The 20644-nt window shown below is 40.5% G+C and overlaps 2 protein-coding genes across 2 annotated transcripts in view; both read left to right on the top strand.

Moving 5' to 3' along the window:
• The window catches only part of LOC141435848 (helicase ARIP4-like), a 6954-nt gene extending 6929 nt beyond the window's left edge, over nucleotides 1-25 (top strand). The window contains exon 7 of the mRNA XM_074098672.1: nucleotides 11-25. Within this exon, the coding sequence (XP_073954773.1) occupies nucleotides 11-25 (15 nt within the window). The remainder of the gene's footprint in view (nucleotides 1-10) is intronic.
• The window catches only part of LOC141435557 (uncharacterized), a gene marked incomplete in the record, with an annotated part of 117491 nt that overhangs the window by 26822 nt on the left and 70025 nt on the right, over nucleotides 1-20644 (top strand). Inside the window, 7 exon segments of the mRNA XM_074098271.1 lie at nucleotides 11640-11733; nucleotides 13202-13292; nucleotides 14507-14636; nucleotides 16845-16987; nucleotides 19162-19289; nucleotides 19673-19852; nucleotides 20252-20415. Of these exon segments, the coding sequence (XP_073954372.1) occupies nucleotides 11668-11733; nucleotides 13202-13292; nucleotides 14507-14636; nucleotides 16845-16987; nucleotides 19162-19289; nucleotides 19673-19852; nucleotides 20252-20415 (902 nt within the window).

Genomic DNA, 20644 nt, shown 5'->3' with positions numbered 1-20644 from the left:
TCTTTCGCAGGTGGGTGCGCAGTAGGGAGATCAGCTTGGACCGCTTACCTTCAGTCTTGCTAATTCATGAAGCACTGTCGTCCTCGAAAATCACCTCTTAATATTTGGTATTTTCGTAGAGTGATGGCAACCTAAGGAGCCTAAGGTCGTAAAGCAGGACTGGCTTTCCTTATCCCCCCCCCCTTTGAGAGGTATAGACTGAAGGCGAATAATGGGAAAGATTTAACCCCGCCTGTTCTCCTTCTTAACGTCTTTAAGGTCTTTCTTCCTGGTCCAAAGGGCTTTTTACACGAGACCTTTACCCTCTTGGGTTCTTCTATTTTTCCAAGAGGCCATTTCTAGTGCACTAGAGCCAGGAAGCCGTCTATTTTGCTCGCCCAGGAACGTTTGAAGAGTATTAATACCCATCTCAGTCTTGACTCTTGTTACGAATGTGTTTCGCAGTTCCAAAAAAAAATAACCAATGGATGAAAACCACTCCAATGGTTGTGTTCGGGTAAAAACTTCTTCTTTTGACGTCACGTTGAGAAGATACAAAGGAGACTGTATTGAACGTCCTTGCGGATGAGCAATGGTCCAGCGTCCCTGCCCATATGTAACGGTGGTCTCGGTTGGCGGCGTACGGCGAATGTGGGCTTGCCAGCGTTCCTCGGATCGGCACATGGAGTTGGTGGCCTTATCTCTTAAATTTTTAAATCTCATAAAGGTTACCAATACCATTTCGTATGTGGATGACGCACTGGCGAGCCGAATGAGACTGGCGTCACTGCACGGGGCTCCGCAGATACAATGAGTTTGGGATGACGAGGGGGCTAGGGACGCTCTAGCGCTGCCTGTGTGTAACCACTGGGGGTTTGGCCCAGGCTGAAGTCGGCATCAAAAGTCAAAGCGAGAACGTGTTATAGGCGTTGCCTGTTCGTTATTTGGGAACAGTCTTAGACAACGACTCATTGCGGGTGGAAGTAGCTCTCCGCCTGGGCTGCGATGTTTGTGTGCCTCAGAACTGCAGCTGCGGCTCCATGGTGGAACCGAATGGCCATCAGGGTGTGTTATGACCAGAATAACAACTTTAGATATACTTTCACTAGAATAAAGATATTTGGCATAATATACAGTAATTCATTATACCCCACTGAACGTTATATCGAATAGGTTATATCACATATATATACCATCAATCAGGCCTACGCGTCTTTCCAGACAATTTTGGCGTGTTGCCTGTGCACAACGTCTTTGGTGCTGACTAGACCGATGCGAGAGCGACAAGTCCGTCCACATCTCTGACAAGCGAAGTCTGCGGATGTTGGTGCAGAACGGCCTTGGTGTCGTTTCTGTCTCTTTTCAAATAAGTGCATTGAGCCAGCAAGCCTTCATCGCAATACTTGCGGCCCTCAAACACGTCTGCACCAATCAGCATTTTTTCCGCAAGCTTTTCTCAGTCTAGGTGGTCAATTTTGAAGACGGCCATGTCTCAGCTTAGCGCAGTCTTAAATCTCAGCAAAGGTCTCACGACGTTTCATTTGGCATTATACCATATTACTGTTAGGGGCTGTTTCACCATCCATTGATTAGCGTTAACCGACGGTTAAATGTGATGCCTCTCCGTCTATTGAGTCTATTCGAACAAAACAATAGAGACGGCATCACACTAACCACCAGTTAACAGTAATCAATGGATGGTGAAACAGCCCCTTGGTATATTAATACTTTGGTAATATAAAAGTCCATGATACCGGAATAGTTAGATCATGAAGAATATACAAATGTTGTTGTACCAATAGTGCCATTATATTTCTTAATCGTTATATAGACCAATAAATATATCTAAAGTTGCTATAGCAACCAATGACGCATGAGTTTGTTATTCAGGTTTCTTACTTATTAGGTACTAATAAGTACTATAATGTAAATGAATGATTTATTTGCATAACATAGAAAAAAATGTTCTGAAGTTTTAGTTGAATGCTAATTAAAGTTATTACCTACCAAAATAAATTAAGGTTTTTACGTATTATTTCATCCTTAAACCTAAGCGTATGCTGTGTATATACACCAAAAATAGTAGGACATGATAATGATCAAAAATACCTTCAAAAAATAATAGTGAAAAAACCTTTTGTGCATTTTGTTAGAAAAATCAGATGGTGCTTTGTGATTAATTACCTTATAAATATTAATAAAGTCTAGTGTTAGTAATAGTTAACGTTAAGTTATTGAAATTTTAGCAATAGATGATTAATATTTATTGTAATAATTAATGAGTATTTATATAATTTCTGTTCAGTAGGTACTTTGAATATTTTTTCCCTTGCAATTTGGTAAATCAGCATTATGAACAGTTTGATAAGAAATAAAATGTGTGTTGTTAGTAAAAACATACTAAATTTATTGAGACGTAAAATCACAAAAAGTTAATTTGAAATATGACGTTGAGGTCTTTTCGTTAGTCTTTTGCCTGATTGCACTTGCTGGATGATTAGGGGAAATTTACTAAAGCGACACTTATCTCCTAAACCATTGGATTGCTATGAATATTAAAATTATTATAATCTATAAATTATGTGTCATATATTCATGGAAATTTCAATTTTTTGTCTGGTGAAAACCACGATGTAATTTTAGGGAATTTAATAAAATCCCAGAATTTCAATTCAACTGCTGTATTTTATGATTTACGCGTGCGAAGCCGCGGGTAAACGCTAGTACTATATATTATATTCATGTAGGAACGTTTTGTTGTGCCAGATATTGGTGCTGGTACTGCTGGTGATGACTGTACCTATGCCAATTAAATAAAATTAGTCAGACTTGGGGGCTGTTTCACCAGCCATTGGTTAAGTTTATTTGACAGATATATGTGCATGCCGGCTCCGTCTATTCGTACAAAACAAACAGAGATGGCATCACATTTATCCGTTAGATACATTTTTAATCAGTGGATGGTGAAACACGGGGTGTATGATAAGTCTTGGCAGCCCCAGTTGTTTGACCTAATGGCATCTCAAGCAGAGGGTCGTGGGTTTGAGCCCACGCTCACTCGAGTTTCTTAGAATTTATGTGCGAAATAATATTTATTTACCATGATCCTTTCGCAGTAAATCATTGCTAGGAAACCTGCATAGACCAGCATGTACGTTTGTTACTCCTTCACACTAGAACGGCTTGAGATGGAAGTCTGTAAAGGCTACTTTATGTCCCGATCACAGATATAGATTACACTAGATTACGCAAATGCATCTACTTCGCGTGTCCGAACCCCGACCAAGCGTCGGGGTTGGCCCTGTACAAAGACTGACCGCTAATTGACTAATCATGATTAGTGACTGACTCGAGCCCCACGGCGCCGACGGCGGCGCATTTGAATCGATTTTGCGCGGACATCGCTAATTTGCTCTTGAGACGTCACAGTAAGTAGATATAAAAAAGTGACACGGTTGGTTTTCATACAGATTGAGGTGTTTGCGTTATCTAGTGTAATCTATATCTGTGGTCCCGATATTGCCCAGGGTTGGGATAAAATCCCAAAATTTCAACCGCTGGGATTAGGGGTATGAAATTTGGTGTGTTTTCCGTGATGTACCTACGATGTACTTTTGGAATCCCGGAATTTTAATTAAACAGCTAGACCTAAAGATTTAGGCGTACGAAGCCGCGGGTAAAAGCTTATACTTTTATAACTTTATGAGGTTTTAAAGTGCTAAATTACTTGTAGCAGATTTATAGCATAATCCTTGACACAAAACCAGTTTGAACCTTAAGCTTCTAGCTCCGAGGGCTTATTCTGACATTTGATCGATTAAACTTTATCGCCTTTTCCCCTTTTTTTCCAAGCAAATTGGTAAGACAGGAGGCTTTGGAACAGGATTTTCAATGGAGACTTTATCGGAATACTGCTGTTGCTTGCCTTGATTCAATTAAATTAGGTATTTAGGGTTTCTTGCGTTATACTTTTTTTAACAGTTTCAAATACTAAATATAAAATCACAATTTTGAATTAAATATCCAAGTTTTCCTCCTATCGCCTCTCAAGCAGAAGTTCGTGGATTCAAACCCCGGCCCGCACCTCTGAGTTTTTCTAAATTCATGTGCGAAATTACATTTGAAATTTACTACGAGCTTTACCGTGAAGGAAAACATCATGAGGAAACCTGCACACACCTGTGTAGTAATTCTATGGTGTGTGTGAAGTTCCTAATCCGCACTGGGCCCGCGTGGGAACAACGGCTTAAGCCCTCTCATTCTGAGAGGAGGCCTGTGCCCAGCAGTGGGACGTAAATAGGCTTGGATGATGATGATGATCCAACTTTTTAGAAATAACAGCAATCCCTATATAGTCGTTATTTTATTTTATGAGTTCTATGACTTAAGTACCTAAGTATGACAATTTAAAATAACCAACATAGAAATGTTGAAAAATCCGCGAGGTTTTCATTTGCCTTGCTATCTTCATACCAAATTTCAAGTTTCTGGGAAACTGTAGGTACCCTTAATACTTTTGGTTTCCGCCACTACATTTACACATTATCTACACACACATTTTGACTACATTTTATCCTGATATTCCCACGGGCAATGGTACTTTAAAAAATTACGTGTAATAGAGCCCATTGCGGGCTCTCTACAGAATAAACTCTAGCAGGCAGGATATGGCGCTTCTTTATGTATTGCTGTCTATCAACTTTACTACCCATAACCGCAATAAAGACATTTTGATTTTGATTTTTGATTAAAACAATTTGAATTTTGAATTTGAATTTGGATCGCAATCAACCAGAAGCTCAAACTTAGAGACTTGAAATTGAACGCGAGTTTTTTTTGCAACCCTAATGTTAGTTTTGGGAATTAATTCCCACGGGGTTTTTGTGCAGAATCCCGTAATTTTAATTCAACTAATGCCCCAATAGTTTACGCGTGCGAATCCTATGGAGGTCTATGGGGGAGGCCTATGCCCAACAGTGGACGTCCCACGGCTGGTAAGATGATGAGGACGAATGTTATGGCCACTGTATCTCCTTGACCGGTTGGCTCATCTGTATACTCAGCCTGGTTATCGATGTGAGAAATTGCAGCAATAATTGGTGCCGGTAGTACATGTAATTTTGACCGAGCCGGTCTGTCGGGCGGTTTAATGAATACTTTACGCAAATAAGGCACAAAGGTTACATTACATCTCAATGACATCAGTTTTTTTACCATTTAAAATCATACGACTGATACTTGGGTGCCGTTCAATCGTCATACAAACTTTTAGCATAATTTCATTTTAATACGTTCAAGAATCATAATATTCATCTATATAAATAAAAATGAATCGTAAAATGTGTTGCTAAGCGCAAAACTCTGGAACGACTGGTCCGATTTCGTTAATTATTTTTTTGTTGTGTACACTACTGTCAGAAGAAGGTTTCTATGGAAGCAAATACAGAAAAAAACAACGAGGGCGAAGCCGCGGGCAACAGCTAGTTTAGCATAAAAACGGATTTCATAATATTGCCGAGCATAAGCTTTAAATAATATAACATTTATTAGTCATAACAACAATTGCTATAATGCTTATATTCAATAATTTCATTTTGAATATTCGGTTAGTCACATAATTATTAAAATCTATAACATCATTTGGAATAAAGATTGGACGGTATAACATCATGCGTGCCAAATGCAAAAAAAACATTTGATTTGTGCCCGGTTTTTATTATTATTCACCATCAAGTGCATCTTCCCCAACGCTGTGTACCTAATACCAAATGAGTGACAGTAAAAACTCAATTACCTGCGGTATTATGTGACCCCCATCGTCTAATGCCGACCTCGATTATAAGAATATCGCTTAGCACTTCGTTTTACTATAATTACGGATGTCACGTTTTTCACTTTGTCAACACACTAATACAAGGTACTATGTGTTCATATTGCTAATCAAACTGTAACCATAGAGGCTTTAAAACAAAGTTAGTGACTAATAAAAGTAATGATGGTGATTTAACTTTTTTGAGTTCAAGTTCAGGTTATTAGGAAGTGTTTTTTGACAGTTGCTTACCTATCCATATTATTAATGCGATATGGAACCATCTGCGTGTGAATCCGACGAACTTGCTCAGTTTTGTTGCATTGCATTTTAATTATAAAGGTTTTCCCCGCGCCGCTAATTATTTCTTACAGCAAAAACAGGTGCCTTGTTTTATTAATTATACAGAATTATGACACGACCTCAAGATAAGATGCTGGCGAGGGTAACACGAAGACGAGCCATAGAAAAAATGTAATGTTTTATTTAATTAGCACTTTGGTTGAAAGTCTACAGTAGCGTCTTCTAATAGCCAATGACTCATTGACGTACTATTAAAATACCTAGATGGAAACAGACTTCATTTAGTCGTTCGGTAGATTAAGACAAACGTCCTAGTGTTCGACACACTCAGTGGCGTAGCTAGGTGGATAAGGGCCCCGGTGCATAGAGGAAGAATTGGGCCCTCACCCCCTCTTTCCACGTACATAGCTTGAACTTACTCGTATAGGAATAAGAGTAGGATACAAATCAACGCACGTTAAAGGTAGACTTCCGAGTAGAGCTCCGGCGCTTATGCGTAAGAGAATTATGCGTAATATAATTATGTGAAAACAGTTTCAGCATAAATACTTATATGCGTAAACAGATTATGCAAAATAGAATTATGACATAAAAAAATATGCGTAAACAAGGGGAACCTAATATTATAAATGCGAAAGTGTGTGTATTTGTATGTTTGTTTGTCCGTCTTTCACGTCGAAACGGAGCGACGGATTGACGTGATTTTTGTCATAGAGATAGTTCAGGGGGCAGAGAGCAATATAGGATAGTTTTTATCGCGGAAAAGTTCTCAGTTCCCGAGGGATAATAACCGAATTTCACGCATGCGAAGCCACGGGCAAAAGCTAGTATTTCATAATTTTGATCTGTATGCGCACGCTCAGCACCGGCACTTGAAGAACACCAGTGATAACATAGATGTCGCTAGTGCTGCTGCATAAGTAGCGTAGTAGAAATAAGCAACCTGAGATATGTATGCATAGGAAAAATTCGTGTCTAAATTCCTGTTCAGCGGTGGTGTAGGGGTTATAGCACGCAGCACGGATTGCTGAGGACCTGGGTTCGATTCCCAGCGCTGGTCTCTTTTTCTGGTTTTTCTGTGCATCCATGTCTCAGTTTGTATTTTCGATATGGTTTCACGGGATACCCGTAAAAGTAACAAATTTGGAGTTGAAATAAAAAATACTAAAAGACTCCAAATAACCAATCATAACCAGTGATAAAAGCTAGTTGTCTTAAGAAATCCCCTAATGCCGGTAACACACTGTATCCGTACAATCGCACGGACGCACAAATACGTGTTTTTATTAATTCCCTTAATGAGCATGCTTTGTATAGTGTTATCTCACACAAGGCCTCTACATTGTTGCTCAGGTTCGCACACCGGCGGAATGCGATTGTGTAGGGACGCTGGGAAACTCTCACTTTAATCATGTTAAAAACCTTAGAGCTAATGCAATTTTTGAACATTATACAATAACATGGGATCTGCAGTGTTTTCACCTGCGCTTTTCTACTTTCAAAACGTAATTTTCAACTAGATGTTTCTTGCAATTGATTGAATTGATTGAACCGTTAATCCGTGTGTGATAAAAACATGTAGGTAAAAGATTATAATTATAATAAATAAAATGCGCTTAAAAATACACCACTTGCGCAAAACACTAATAAAAAAATATATTCTGATTATTAAAATATTATAAAAAACTAGCTTTTGCCCGCGGCTTCGCCCGCTCGGAATTCGGTTATCGCGCGCTGCTTGTTCCGTCGGGAACTGTGATTTTTCCATGATAAAAAGTAGCCTATGTCACTCTCTGGCCCATAAACTATCTCTATGCCAAAAACCGCGACAATCCGTCGCCCCGTTTCGACGTGAAAGACGGACAAACATACAAACACACACACTTTCGCATTTATAATATTAGTATGGATGGATAACAGCTAAACAAATAACACATGGCGTGGACTCAATTGACGTTAAGACTGCGTTTCTACCGGAGATGTGCGAGGGTTCTTTGCGAAGAATTTTTTTTTTATTCGACTGGATGGCAAACGAGCAAGTGGATCTCCTGATGGTAAGAGATCACCACCGCCCATAAACATCTGCAATGCCAGGGGTATTGCAGATGCGTTGCCAACCTTAGAGGCCTAAGATGGAATACCTCAGGTGCCAGTAATTTCACCGGCTGTATTACTCTCCACGACGAAACACAACAGTGCAAGCACTGCTACTTCACGGCAGGATTAGCGAGCAAGCTGGTGGTAGCAATCCGGGCGGACCTTGCACAAGACAATTGCAATTTTTACAATTTGTTTTTCATGAACCAATAGAAACGCTTCATTTATTTATCCTCACTCAGAGCAGCTCTAGTGGAAACAGCTCAGCGGAGCGAGGTTTTCGTATAATAAAGGTCATCATCATCTACCCCGCACCCGAAAAGCACCGCCTCCCCTCGAGCGGTTAGCATGCTTCATATGTATTTGTATGGGCATGCACTCACTACATCAACTCCGTGGCGTCACCGGATCGCCTCACTCGCGAGGGGACCACTCGGTGACAGCCCGCTGCTCGCCGCCATAGTGACTACTAGGAAATTTATGGACCACGAGGTCCACTCGTTGTCAACGCGGCGTCCACCCGTAGACCACTTGTCGACAACGAGTGGACGCCGAAAGTCGAGGCGGTGCTGGTCCAGTGCCGGGTGGCTCTAATGAGCTGTGACCTTCAATCAAGGTAAGGATATACGCGGAATCTGTTACGAGGGATGTGTTGTACGTAGCGGCCAGTGGTTCGCCCCTACCTAACCGCACCCGCTCGTTTCTTTGAAAAGATAACGCTACACGCCCTCGCTACGTATCCTCGCACCGCTCAGCTACCTCGCACATCTTTGGTAGAAACAGTCACAACGTTCCGATGAACTAAAATAATTTCTTTGTTCACCCGTGTTTTTTGCAATGACATCTGGTAGTATGTGTCACTCTGAAGATGAGCTCTGGTTGAATTCGAAACGCGTCAGTGTATAGTGGTGGTGGTGATTGATGGGTTTGTGTGATTTATGTGTTCTTAGAGTGTGGAGGTGGAGAAACTGCATGAACACGCATATCTTGCATAAACTAGCTATCATAAGGTCGCGGGTGAGCATAGAAATTCATTTAGTGATATGGACCTCCGCAAAGTAACGCCTGATTCAATGAAATTATTCACAACTTTCCACATTCACGCACCGCTCAACTACCGCCGTACATCTCTGTTGGAAACGCAAGCTAAATACGGTTTAAAAACAACAATGGCTTATCAGATGGAAATGTTTTTAGAACATTACAGAGGCCCTCATGCTCGCTACCAAGGTGAAAGATAATTGGGCGATCCAATTCCAAAATAACGCTTGTCAAATTGGGAAGCGGATGTGGATTGCGGAAATGGTTTAAATGTCTGCGGATTTGAATTAGAATTGTCATTTAGTTGTTTAGATTGGTTACATTTATGGTCACAATGCTGTAATGACGGAAAATCTGAAATTGAAATTTGATTTTGTAAACAAAGCGCATATTGGCTGTGACTTATTTTTCAAAAGTGTTTTTCAATAAAAAGACACGGCAAGATCGCACCTTCTTTCTAATACTAAAAAAAAACCGGCCAAGAGCGTGTCGGACACGCCCGAAATAGGGTTCCGTAGCCATTACGAAAAAAATAAGTAATATTTTTCTATGGATTTCGTATTTTATAGTTAGGTATATTTTATACCTTAGACTGCTATTTACTCTTAAACTACTAATAATTCTCAAGCAAACTTAGCCGTTATAGTTTTCCTTGAAATTTTGATATTTTTACTACCATCCTGAATTTTTTCAATTTTTTCCACCCACCGGTTTAGATTTTAGAGGACGCTCGAATTTAATTAAAATTTGCACTTGAAAGTTGAATATTTCGCAAACAAATCACTGAATCAAAAAATCGTTTTAAAAGACCTATCCAACGGTACCCCACATACCATAGGGTTGGATGAGAAAAAAAAAACACTCTCATTTTACGTCAGGGTTTCTCAAACTTATGGCTCCACGTACCCCTATTAAAGTTTCTAGACGACAGCGAGAAACCCTGCTTTACGTCTATGGGAGGTACACTACAAAAAAAAATTTTTTTTTTGTACCATTTTGTCGGCATAGTTTACATATATATCCGTGCAAAATTACAGCTTTCTAGCATTGATAGTCCCTGAACAAAGCCGCAGACGGACAGACAGACAGACAGACATGGCGAAGCTATAAGGGTTCCGTTTTTACCGTTTTGGCTCCGGAACCGTAAAAACTAAGTATATAAATAACTAACACTTTAAGGTATGTCTCGTCCTTCGAGACGTTACATAGTAATCGGCTGCTGGTGTAATGATCGTGTAATGACACGTCTGAGCGTCTTTTGTCATTTCCTGTCAACGCTGTCAGCCGGGGCGACGTCGCGTGCTGCTCAACCTGTCCATTAGAGGCGACACTGGTTGATGGCAAACTTGCTGATAGGTTTGAGCAGCCGTCTGTGAAATCATTGCTCATTAGAGCTCTATTACACCTACGACCATTTGGCATTTTACGGTCCCGTACTCAACTAAGAACCCTTATAGTTTCGCCATGTCTGTCCGTCTGTCTGTCTGTCTGTCCGTCAGCGGCTAAGCTCAGAGACCATTAGTACAGAAAGCTGTAATTTAGCATGAACAAACATAATATGCAATCACGCCTACAATTTTAGGGTACCTCCCATAGACGTAAAGTGGGAGTGATTTTTTTTCTCGACTAACCCTATAGTGTGGGGTACCATTGAGGGGTTAACGGGTAACCATGGAGGGGTTGCTAGGACGATTTTTCGATTCAGTGATCTGTTTGCGAAATATTCAACTTTAAAGTGCACCCCTCCCCCTTTAAAATTAAATTGTTGGGTGGAAAAATTTGAGAAAAATCAGGATGGTAGTAAGTACATCAAATTCACAAGGAAAATTATAACGGCTAAGATTGCTTGAGAATTATATTAGTAGTTTAAGAGTAAATAGCAGCCTAAGGTATAAAATATACCTAAACTTAGAAGATTCCGTACACAAACAAAATCCTTAGAAAAACATTACCTGATTTTTCGTAATAGGACACTTGACACTAATTGACCTAGTTCCAAACTAAGCAAAGCTTGTACAGTCGAAGTTTTAGTATGTATTTATCTATTATACCTAAGTATGTTTATCCGTTGCCTAGTATTCATAGTGCAGTCGAGTTCATAAACTTGTGAGCAAAAATTTGATCAAAAATATCTGAACACGCTTCTACGCCGTTAACAATAGATTCGTCCGTCATCCGTGTACATTAGCACAGATTATCAGGCCGTGCATTATTTGAGCGTGCATTAACAAGTCGTACATTAACTACACCCTCGACGTGTGTGTGTGTGTGTGTGTTGCTTAAGAATTTACGATAAATCCGACCGATCGAGTAGGTACCTAGTGTCGGCTACGTTTGTGCGACACATATGTACATACCTGTTTATCATGACGATTATGGTGTGCTATATGTTTTTTTTTGTTCCATGCAGTGATGTCGCGTGCGGCGGCGCGTGCAAGATGCCGGCAGCCCAGCAGTTGCGGCTGCTGTTGTGGAAGGACTACCTTATACGGAAACGGAAACTGGTAGGTCTTACGATACAATACACTAGGCTCTTTAGACACCACATTTTCACAGGTCGACCAGAAGTAAGCGGGGTACAAATCAACGCGCGTAAAAAGAGCTCTTGGCGATATACCTGCGCAGTGAGCAAAATACGGACCAGCCCAAACAGGTAACAGGTTGGCGATAACAAAAATTATTGTATAAGCATGTGCCGTTTGATTACATCTTTGCTTACCATCAGGCGTGATTGTGGTCAAACGCCAAGCCTTTTTCTGTAAAGAAAGTAAGCGAAGTAGAGTAGGACCAGCAAATCTAGGCAGCGGCAATGTAAAGCAAACCTTATTCTGGCAACCCTAAAAATCAGTTTAGCAAGCAGCAATGTCTAACTAAATCAAAATTGAATTACCTACCTACAGCAAATTTAAAGCCAACGTCTTTCATATTCGTACGAATACGTGATCTTTATTGAAAATCCTTACAATCAAAAGCACAAAATAACAAGAGGGCTTGGACCGTAGTTCCCACACGGGCCCATTGTGGATTGGAAACTTCACACACCGTTGAAGCAGCGTTTTCAACAATAATGTGCGAGGATGTGTTGCGAGTGATGTGTTTTTCATATGAACCAATAGAAACGCTTCATGACCTATCATCGCACATCACATCTCTGGTGGAAACAGCCGAGAGGAGCGAGGCGAGGTAAATGAAGCGTTTCTATTGGTTCATGAACAACATATTCCTCGCACATCTCTGGTGGAAACGCTGCTTGAATTGCTTCGCAGGTTTGTGCAGGTTTCCTGTACCATAAACAGTAAAAAAACTAGTGAAATTACCTAGCAAACGCTAATAGTTATAGCTGATATTACCTGCTGTCTGTCATAGCAAATAAATACGACCGTCAGTCCCACGTCAGTTTAAAGTGTCAAGCACCAAATTACGTCAACTAACTGTCAACATTAAATATTCTGCAATTAGGGTTTGCGTCATTGATTAGATATTGCTATTTAACAGCTATCTAGCTAACTAACGATTAACCTACCTGTACAAATTCCGAATATAGTAGATAAAAGTGCATAAAGCGTGCCATTTTGTCCGAGACGTTTATCCACCCGAGCCGCAAGCGAATTGATTGAACTAGTTGTGCACTCTGCTTTGCACTTCGATTACGAGGAAATTAAACAGCGACGTAAAAAGAAAATGTTCACTTGCTAGGATTTTTTTATTTCTCGTGCATTGCCTTGGTCATAGACAAACGTTTTTACTTTTAAACGTTTAAAATATGAAATTTACGAGCGTCATAAATGAAAATTCAGCGCTGGTCTATTTTTCTGGTTTTTCTGTGCATCTATGTTTCAGTTTGTATTTTTGAAAAGTCTAGTTTGCTTGCGTTCCTCTTTCTTCTATGTCGTGTTATATATAAGTCTTAGCTACTGCCTCGCTGTAATATTGCTATCTATTATCTAATTCCATTGTCTTTTTGTTTTTCAGATCACATTAGGCGGCGTGCTATGGGCGACCGCAGTAGTCCTTAGTCTCTACATAGTACGCGTAAACGTGAACAACGTGGATCACCCGACATGTAAGCTTATTTTTCTCAAAAATGACAGTAAAGTTGACATTATTCTTCACATATTGGAAGGGGAAGTGCATAGTTTATGGTCATAGAAACATTAAAAAGTTAAAAAAGATTGGTGGCTCGATAGCTCGACAATAATTTCGCATACAAATTCCATTGTTGTCGAGTCGCAAACTTTAAAAAAAGTTAAAAGGGTCATGGAACTCGTAAGCTCGTCCGTTTAAACACCACACTCAGCCAGCAATGGCCTACTTCACCAGGGGTATTGCAGATGCGTTGCCAACCTAGAGGCCTAAGATGGGATACCTCAAGTGCCAGTAATTTCACCGGCTGTCTTACTCTCCACGCCGAAACACAACAGTGCAAGCACTGTTGATTTACGGCAGGATTAGCTAGCAAGATGGTGCTGGTAGCAATCCAGGCGGACCTTGCACAAGGTCCTATCACCTGCTAAATGACGGATGACGGAAATCGGATCTAATGCCATAATAAAAGAGAACTACCCTACAAATAGTTCTACGACTGCTCGGGCTCGTATTTTACGGATTCAGATCGGTTTCGAATCGGATGTAGTGTGAAATCGCTCTTAGACGTGTCACTGCGCATGAGCACTATATTACCCGAGACCGCACTAGTGTGATTTTTTTAGTTTTTTCAACTCCGTTTTAAAAGTTTACAGCAGAGTTTTAAATGACAATAAAAAATATCGACCGTTACGTAGAAAAATGTATAAATTATACAAAACTAAGTAATGAATTTGCAGAATTGATTGTAATTAATATAAACTGTAATTTAATTACCTCAGATATTTTTAAATGATTTCCGCCTTTCATTTATTCGATTAAATCGCAGTGGCTGAACGCGTCGAACCTTGCCTGATAATTTTAGTTAACCTATTTAAAAACAAAACTTACGCATTGCGCATTACGGACGCGCCATTTTTGTAAAACTTTGCGTTGTTTTGTTTTTATTTTTCAATTTTGTGTTATTAATTGCCTATTTTCTCACAAATGTATTGAAAAACGTCGTATGATACACGGTTGGCAAGGTTTTACAACCTCGTGACGATGAAAACCCTCGCCTTGCGGCACGCGGTATATCACTTGTCAGCTCATTTGTAAAACCCTACTTACCAACCTCGTATCACAAATAATTATTGTTTCATTTCATTTCATCATAGTTATCACTCTTTTAATGAGTATTATAATCAACCTCAGGTCAATACGCGGCGCGAGCGCTGCCCAGCGCTGGTATAATCAACTTCCTGCAATCGTTCATATGCACCGTCAACAACGAGTGCTTGCCCATGGACGAGTACGAAGAAATACCCACGTTTGAGAACGCCACGTAAGTTTGGTCCATTCGCATGGTTCATTGCAACTTTACTAAGCCATCGATAAACTGAATCAATTACTTTGTTCACCCGCGAACTTATGATAGCTCCGGTTTATAAAAGAATTGCGCTCATGCAGTTCCTCCACCTCCACACTGTAAAAACACACATAAATCACACAAACCCATCTATCACCACCACCGTACACTGACCCGTTTCAAACTCTACCAGAGCTCGTCTCCAGCGAAATCGTGCATGAACACACATTTCTTGCATAAACGTAGGTAGCCATCATAAGATCGCGGGTGAGCAAAGTAATTGTTTCAATTCATTCGATATGGATCTTCACATAGTAACGCCTGATTCAATAAATTTTATCCAAGTCATCGAGTAATAGTCATCAGCTCATTAATATCTGTCACAGCGGAGTGTGCAAAAATGGCCAACATGTCCCACCTGCCGGCCCTAAAAATAGAGTCACTATCAGATATTTATGCACGCTATATTGTGTCAGATATTGGTGCTGGTTATTGTACCTACAAAATAAACTTTTTTTAAAAGCATCGCAATATAATGCAAGTTACACGATTCTTCTCAGGGTTTTAGTGAGCTTTCCCCTCTCTCTTAATCTTCTCTCAGTCAAATACAAGTCAACTAACAACACTGTTAAGGCAGTTGTCTCACCGCCAGCGAGGAAACGATTGGCTATCGACTATTTTCTCGCTCAAGAAACGAAGAAAAGATATAAGAGCCTGTGTGAGTAAAAGAGACACATATATTAATAGTTGATCGCTGGCTGTTTACACTGTCGGCGAGAACTCGCTCTTACATCTTTTGTCGCAGCGACAAGAGCTATAAAACTCGCTGAGCTATAGATACTCGCTCAGCGATGTCAGCTTGGCGGCCGCCCCGTACGAGCGAGTCGAGTGGAGCGAGTAATCGCCCGTCGCACTCGAACACTCGCTTACAGCCAGCGACAAAACTACACTCGCTTCTCGCTGCTCACCCACTCGTTTCTAGTTACTCGTTCTACTCGTTTCTCGCTCATAGTCGGCGGAGGGACAAGTGCCTAAAGCAAAAACCTTGCAGTTTTGTAACACGTATACTCCAAAACATAATATTTGGCATCACATCACCATTCAACGCTTGGCAGAGCTCGAGTGGTTGGCAAACAATGTTACCAATAACACACAACCATAAGTGCTTCTTGCCATCTTTTTTAAAATAAAGGCTAGGTGCTTGTCTAAGCTAAGCTAAACGCGTCCTTCGCTCAACTAAATCAGTTCACGGGGAACTAAATTCCCGTTGGACTCAGGCGGTTCAGTGTAAGATTTGCTGTCTAACTATTCAATAAACTAATTTAGTTGAGTGCGGGACGCGTCATTTTAGCTTGGACATCTCTAATGAACTACAATGAACTAAAAACAATTGCTTTGCTCACCTGCGACCATATGATAGCTAAATTGAAGTCTATGCAAGTTTTGTATGGTAGCAATTGGCATTTGTAAGTAGTATAGAAGACAGTGTCACTTAATGAAAATAAAGTCTGTAAGATGCATTGATTTACTGAGTTTTCTGAGTTTACTATTACCTACACATAGAGATAGAGTTAGTACAAAAAAATAGTTTGATATATTCTAATTATTAATATAAATTAATTAAGAATCATCATCATCCCAGCCTATATACGTCCCACTGCTGGGCACAGGCCTCCTCTCAGAACAAGAGGGCTTGGGCCATAGTTCCCACGCGGGCCCAGTGCGGATTGGGAACTTCACACGCACCATTGAATTTCTTCGCAGGTTTGTGCAGGTTTCCTCACGGTGTTTCCCTTCACCGCAAAGGCGTGGTAAATTTCAAATGTAATTCCGCACATGAATTTCGAAAAACTCAGAGGTGCGAGCCGGGGTTTGAGCCCACGACCCTCTGTTTGAGAGGCGATAGGTCAAACCACTAGGCCACCACGGCTTCGGGATTAAGAATACACACAAATAACACAAACCCAACTACGAGTATCACCACCACCACCACACACTGACGCGTTTCGAACTCAACCAGAGTTCATCCTCAGAGCAGCACAACGTTCACCATGCTACCAGATCTTAGGTTTGTTGCATAGATGCATAATAAAGTTGCGGATGAGCAAAGTTAGTTGTTAGTTCGTTAAGATGTACCTCCGCATGGTAACGTCTGATTCGATAATTGAGGCTACTTTTTTGCAGGCTAACTAAACTGCAGCGTCAGTTCACTCCGCTCCTGTACAATGACTCTGTCCTCAACGTCGCAGCCACCGTCCCGGACGCGCTGAAGCTGCTCGCGACGTTGGCTGACATTGTCGACGAACCCACATTTGTTTCAATCACAAGTAGGTTTTGCAGACTTACCCCCTTATTCATAAACGACAATCAAAGCTATTTTAGTAAAAATGCCGCTAAAATTCGTTTGTCCTTATCTGTCACTTCGACATTTGCATTTGTTAGAAAGGGACAAAGCATTTGTTAGTTAACATAGGCTTGTTAAGTTTTATGAATAAGGGGGTTACTTAACTGCGGCGTCAGGTCAAGCTCCTCATGAGCAGATGGACTCATGAGTCCATATTGAATGTGGCAGCTGCTGTTCTCAACGCGTCGAGCTGATCGCCACATTGTCTCACATAGTCGACGAGCCTACCTTTGTTGCAATCACAAGTAGGTTTTGCAGACTTACTTAACTGCAGCATGAGTCCATATTGAATGTGGCAGCTGCTATTCTCAACGCGTCGAGCTGATCGCCACATTGTCTCACATAGTCGACGAGCCTACCTTTGTTGCAATCACAAGTAGGTTTTGCAGACTTACTTAACTGCGGCGTCAGGTCAAGCTCCTCATGAGCAGATGGACTCATGAGTCCATATTGAATGTGGCAGCTGCTGTCCTCAACGCGTCGAGCTGATCGCCACATTGTCTCACATAGTCGACGAGCCTACCTTTGTTTCAATCACAAGTAGGTTTTGCAGACTTACTTAACTGCGGCGTCAGGTCAAGCTCCTCATGAGCAGATGGACTCATGAGTCCATATTGAATGTGGCAGCTGCTATTCTCAACGCGTCGAGCTGATCGCCACATTGTCTCACATAGTCGACGAGCCCACAGTTGTTTCAATCACAAGTAGGTTTTGCAGACTTACTTAACTGCAATGTCAGTTCATAGCGCTCATGACTCTTATCCTTAATGTGGCGGCTATCGTCTCCAACGTGCCGAAACTGGTCGCCATCCTCGCTTACATCGTCGCTGAGATCAACTTTGTTGCAAATTAAAATTAGGTTCTGCAGACTTACTTAACTATAACGTCAGTTCAACTGCTCATGAGTCCATCTTGAATGTGGTAGCTAGTCCTCGACGCGTCCGAGCTGATCGCCACGCTACTTCACATCGTCGCTGAGTTTACCTATGTTGCAATTAAAACTAGGTTTTGCAGACTACTCTTAACTTACGTTGGCTTAACTACTTCGGCTGTGTATGCCTGTATGCCGCTAATAACTCCGTCGTCAACGTGGCAGCTAAGTACTGTCTCCAACATGCCGAAGCTGCTCGACACGCTAGGATAAATTCAAAAATAAAATACCAGGGGACTGATTTTTGAAGTCACGAACGTAGCTTCTTCTTTTTTTTTAACTTAAGAGTTGTACTCTTGTCGGTGGACTATCTTCCACACATCCTCTTTTGAGCCATCCTCTTGACCTCTTGATACGACGTGACGCCGACTTTCTCCCTTATCTGATCGATGTAGGTAGCTGCGCCTAGGTCGAAATCTTCCTCTCTTCCCCTCGATCTTTCCTTCCAGAGTTCCAGAGTACGTAGCTTAAAAAATGTTATTTGAATGTCATAAAATAAGCCGATCGTAGAAATTTACAGCTGTAATCCTAATCCTAATCATAATGAATGTTGTCCACTAGTCGAAAATTTAATTAGAATTGCAGTTTTGTATGGTATTGCTCTGGCAAATCCTATTTGTGCCTGATCTGATTTTAAGACTCGGTACTCAGCTTGACGGTATTACTTTGTTAGGGTTCCGTAGTCAACTAGGGACCCTTATAGTGTCGCCATGTCTGTCCGTCTGTCTGTCCGCGGGTAAGCTCAGAGACCGTTAGTACTAGAAAGCTGTAATTTGACATGAATATACATATCAGTCACGCCGACAAAGTGGTACAATAAAAAAAAGTAAAAAAAAAATTTAGGGTACCTCCCATAGACGTAAAGTGGGGGTGATTTTTTTTTCTCGGCACTATATTGTGGGGTATCGTTGGATAGTTCTTTTAAAACCATTAAGACAGACACAGAGACAGTTGCTAAGACAATTTTTCTATTTAGTGATCTGTTTGCGAAATATTCAACTTTAAAGTGCAAATTTTAATTGAAAATAAACTTGGAAGATTCAGTACACAATAAGAAATCCTTAGAAAAATATTATTTGTTTTTTTTTTCGTAATGGCTACGGAACCCTATCTTGGGCGTGGACGAAACGCTCTTGGCCGGTTTTTTTAATTTTTCTTTATTACAGAATATGGTCTGAAAGTAAGAGACTTATTCAAGGACCCAGCAAGAGTCAGGCGGTACATCTCTGCGAAGTTCAATGTGACGCAGGACGTCGCTGAAAGCGTAATGAGATCGGAACTCAGTTTTCAAGGGGTATGTTATATTGTAACCAACATATAGCATTAATATAATGCATAGTATTCATGTAGGTGCATTTTACTATCTAACTTACAGTTTAGTATATGTAGTAAGGTCAACGGCTGGTCTGGTAATGATCGCGGAAGTCACTTCTTACAGTTGGCACCAAACTGATTGTTGTGGAGATCCTTGGGCTGCTATTTCCAGCAGTGAAAGTTTTCCTGGTGATAATGATGATAATGATAATGATAACGGCGATAAATATCAGTTGCCAGCTGTTAGGCCTGAGACTTTTTCTGATGATGCAGAAAGCAAAAGCGGATGAACCGTAAAAGTCACAAAAAATTATATTCATATTTTTAATTGCTTATGCTTTGAATAATTTATTTATGTTGCAGATAATAAAGGGTGACATAGACAGGTGCAGCGCAAATTCAATGCTTGAAACAATAAAGATTGAGAACGAAGAACATTTGAATGTAATAGTCAAGAAACTGTGTTTGCTGTCAACCAAAGATATAAGGAAAATACTTTTAGAATTACTAGTAGAAGTGAACTTTGATAAATATATTAATATGGTGAGTGTTCACTAAAATAATGTGCAATTTAAGTTACATTGCGGGCTGCGGAGCGCATTTATATCTGATCGATTTGCCACGACAACGTAACGCAACTCGCAATATAATTCTCGCATTCTCTATCTCTGACAATTTTAGTCCTCTATTGTTTTGTAATTGTTAAAATTTCTCAGGTTCTCAACAGGTCATCTACGTAAATTTTTATTTCACCAAATTATTATAAATAATAGACTACATAACTAGTACATAAAACGGGTCATTTTACTTTCGACTTACATTTACCCTTTCCTGCGGCTTGGACATAAGCGTATAACAATAAACTGACCTATTGATACCTGTCCTGCGACTATCTTCTATTCCTGGTGAAAAGGTGAATTATAGTTGTCTTCGTCTCCACAGATAGGTGATATGTACAAGAAGCTGAGTGGTGATGACAGGCTGATCCAGCTTGGTCACATGATGACAGCTGTGCTGCGCATGACAAACATCAACAGTTTCCTGCCTCCTGAACTAGTCCAGGTTTTCAGTGGACAAGAACAGTTCAGCTATTTTAACTTGACTTTGTAAGTATTGTGGTATCACAAAAATTAAGAAGCTAAAAAACTGAGTAGCTGGTTTTTAGCAAATGAAGTTGTCCACTGAAAAAAAGCTATGAAAATTAATATTTGAAATTACCAAGAATGAAGAAAGATTTAATTAAGACAGGCGCCTACGAGTAAATGCTACATTTACTCCATATACTGAATTCTACAAACAGTCCTCTTTGTATCTGATCAACGGCTAATTTCATAC

Source organism: Choristoneura fumiferana, chromosome 15, assembly GCF_025370935.1.
Source record: "Choristoneura fumiferana chromosome 15, NRCan_CFum_1, whole genome shotgun sequence".
Lineage (NCBI taxonomy): Eukaryota > Metazoa > Arthropoda > Insecta > Lepidoptera > Tortricidae > Choristoneura > Choristoneura fumiferana.
This window is presented reverse-complemented; position numbering and strand designations above follow the sequence as displayed.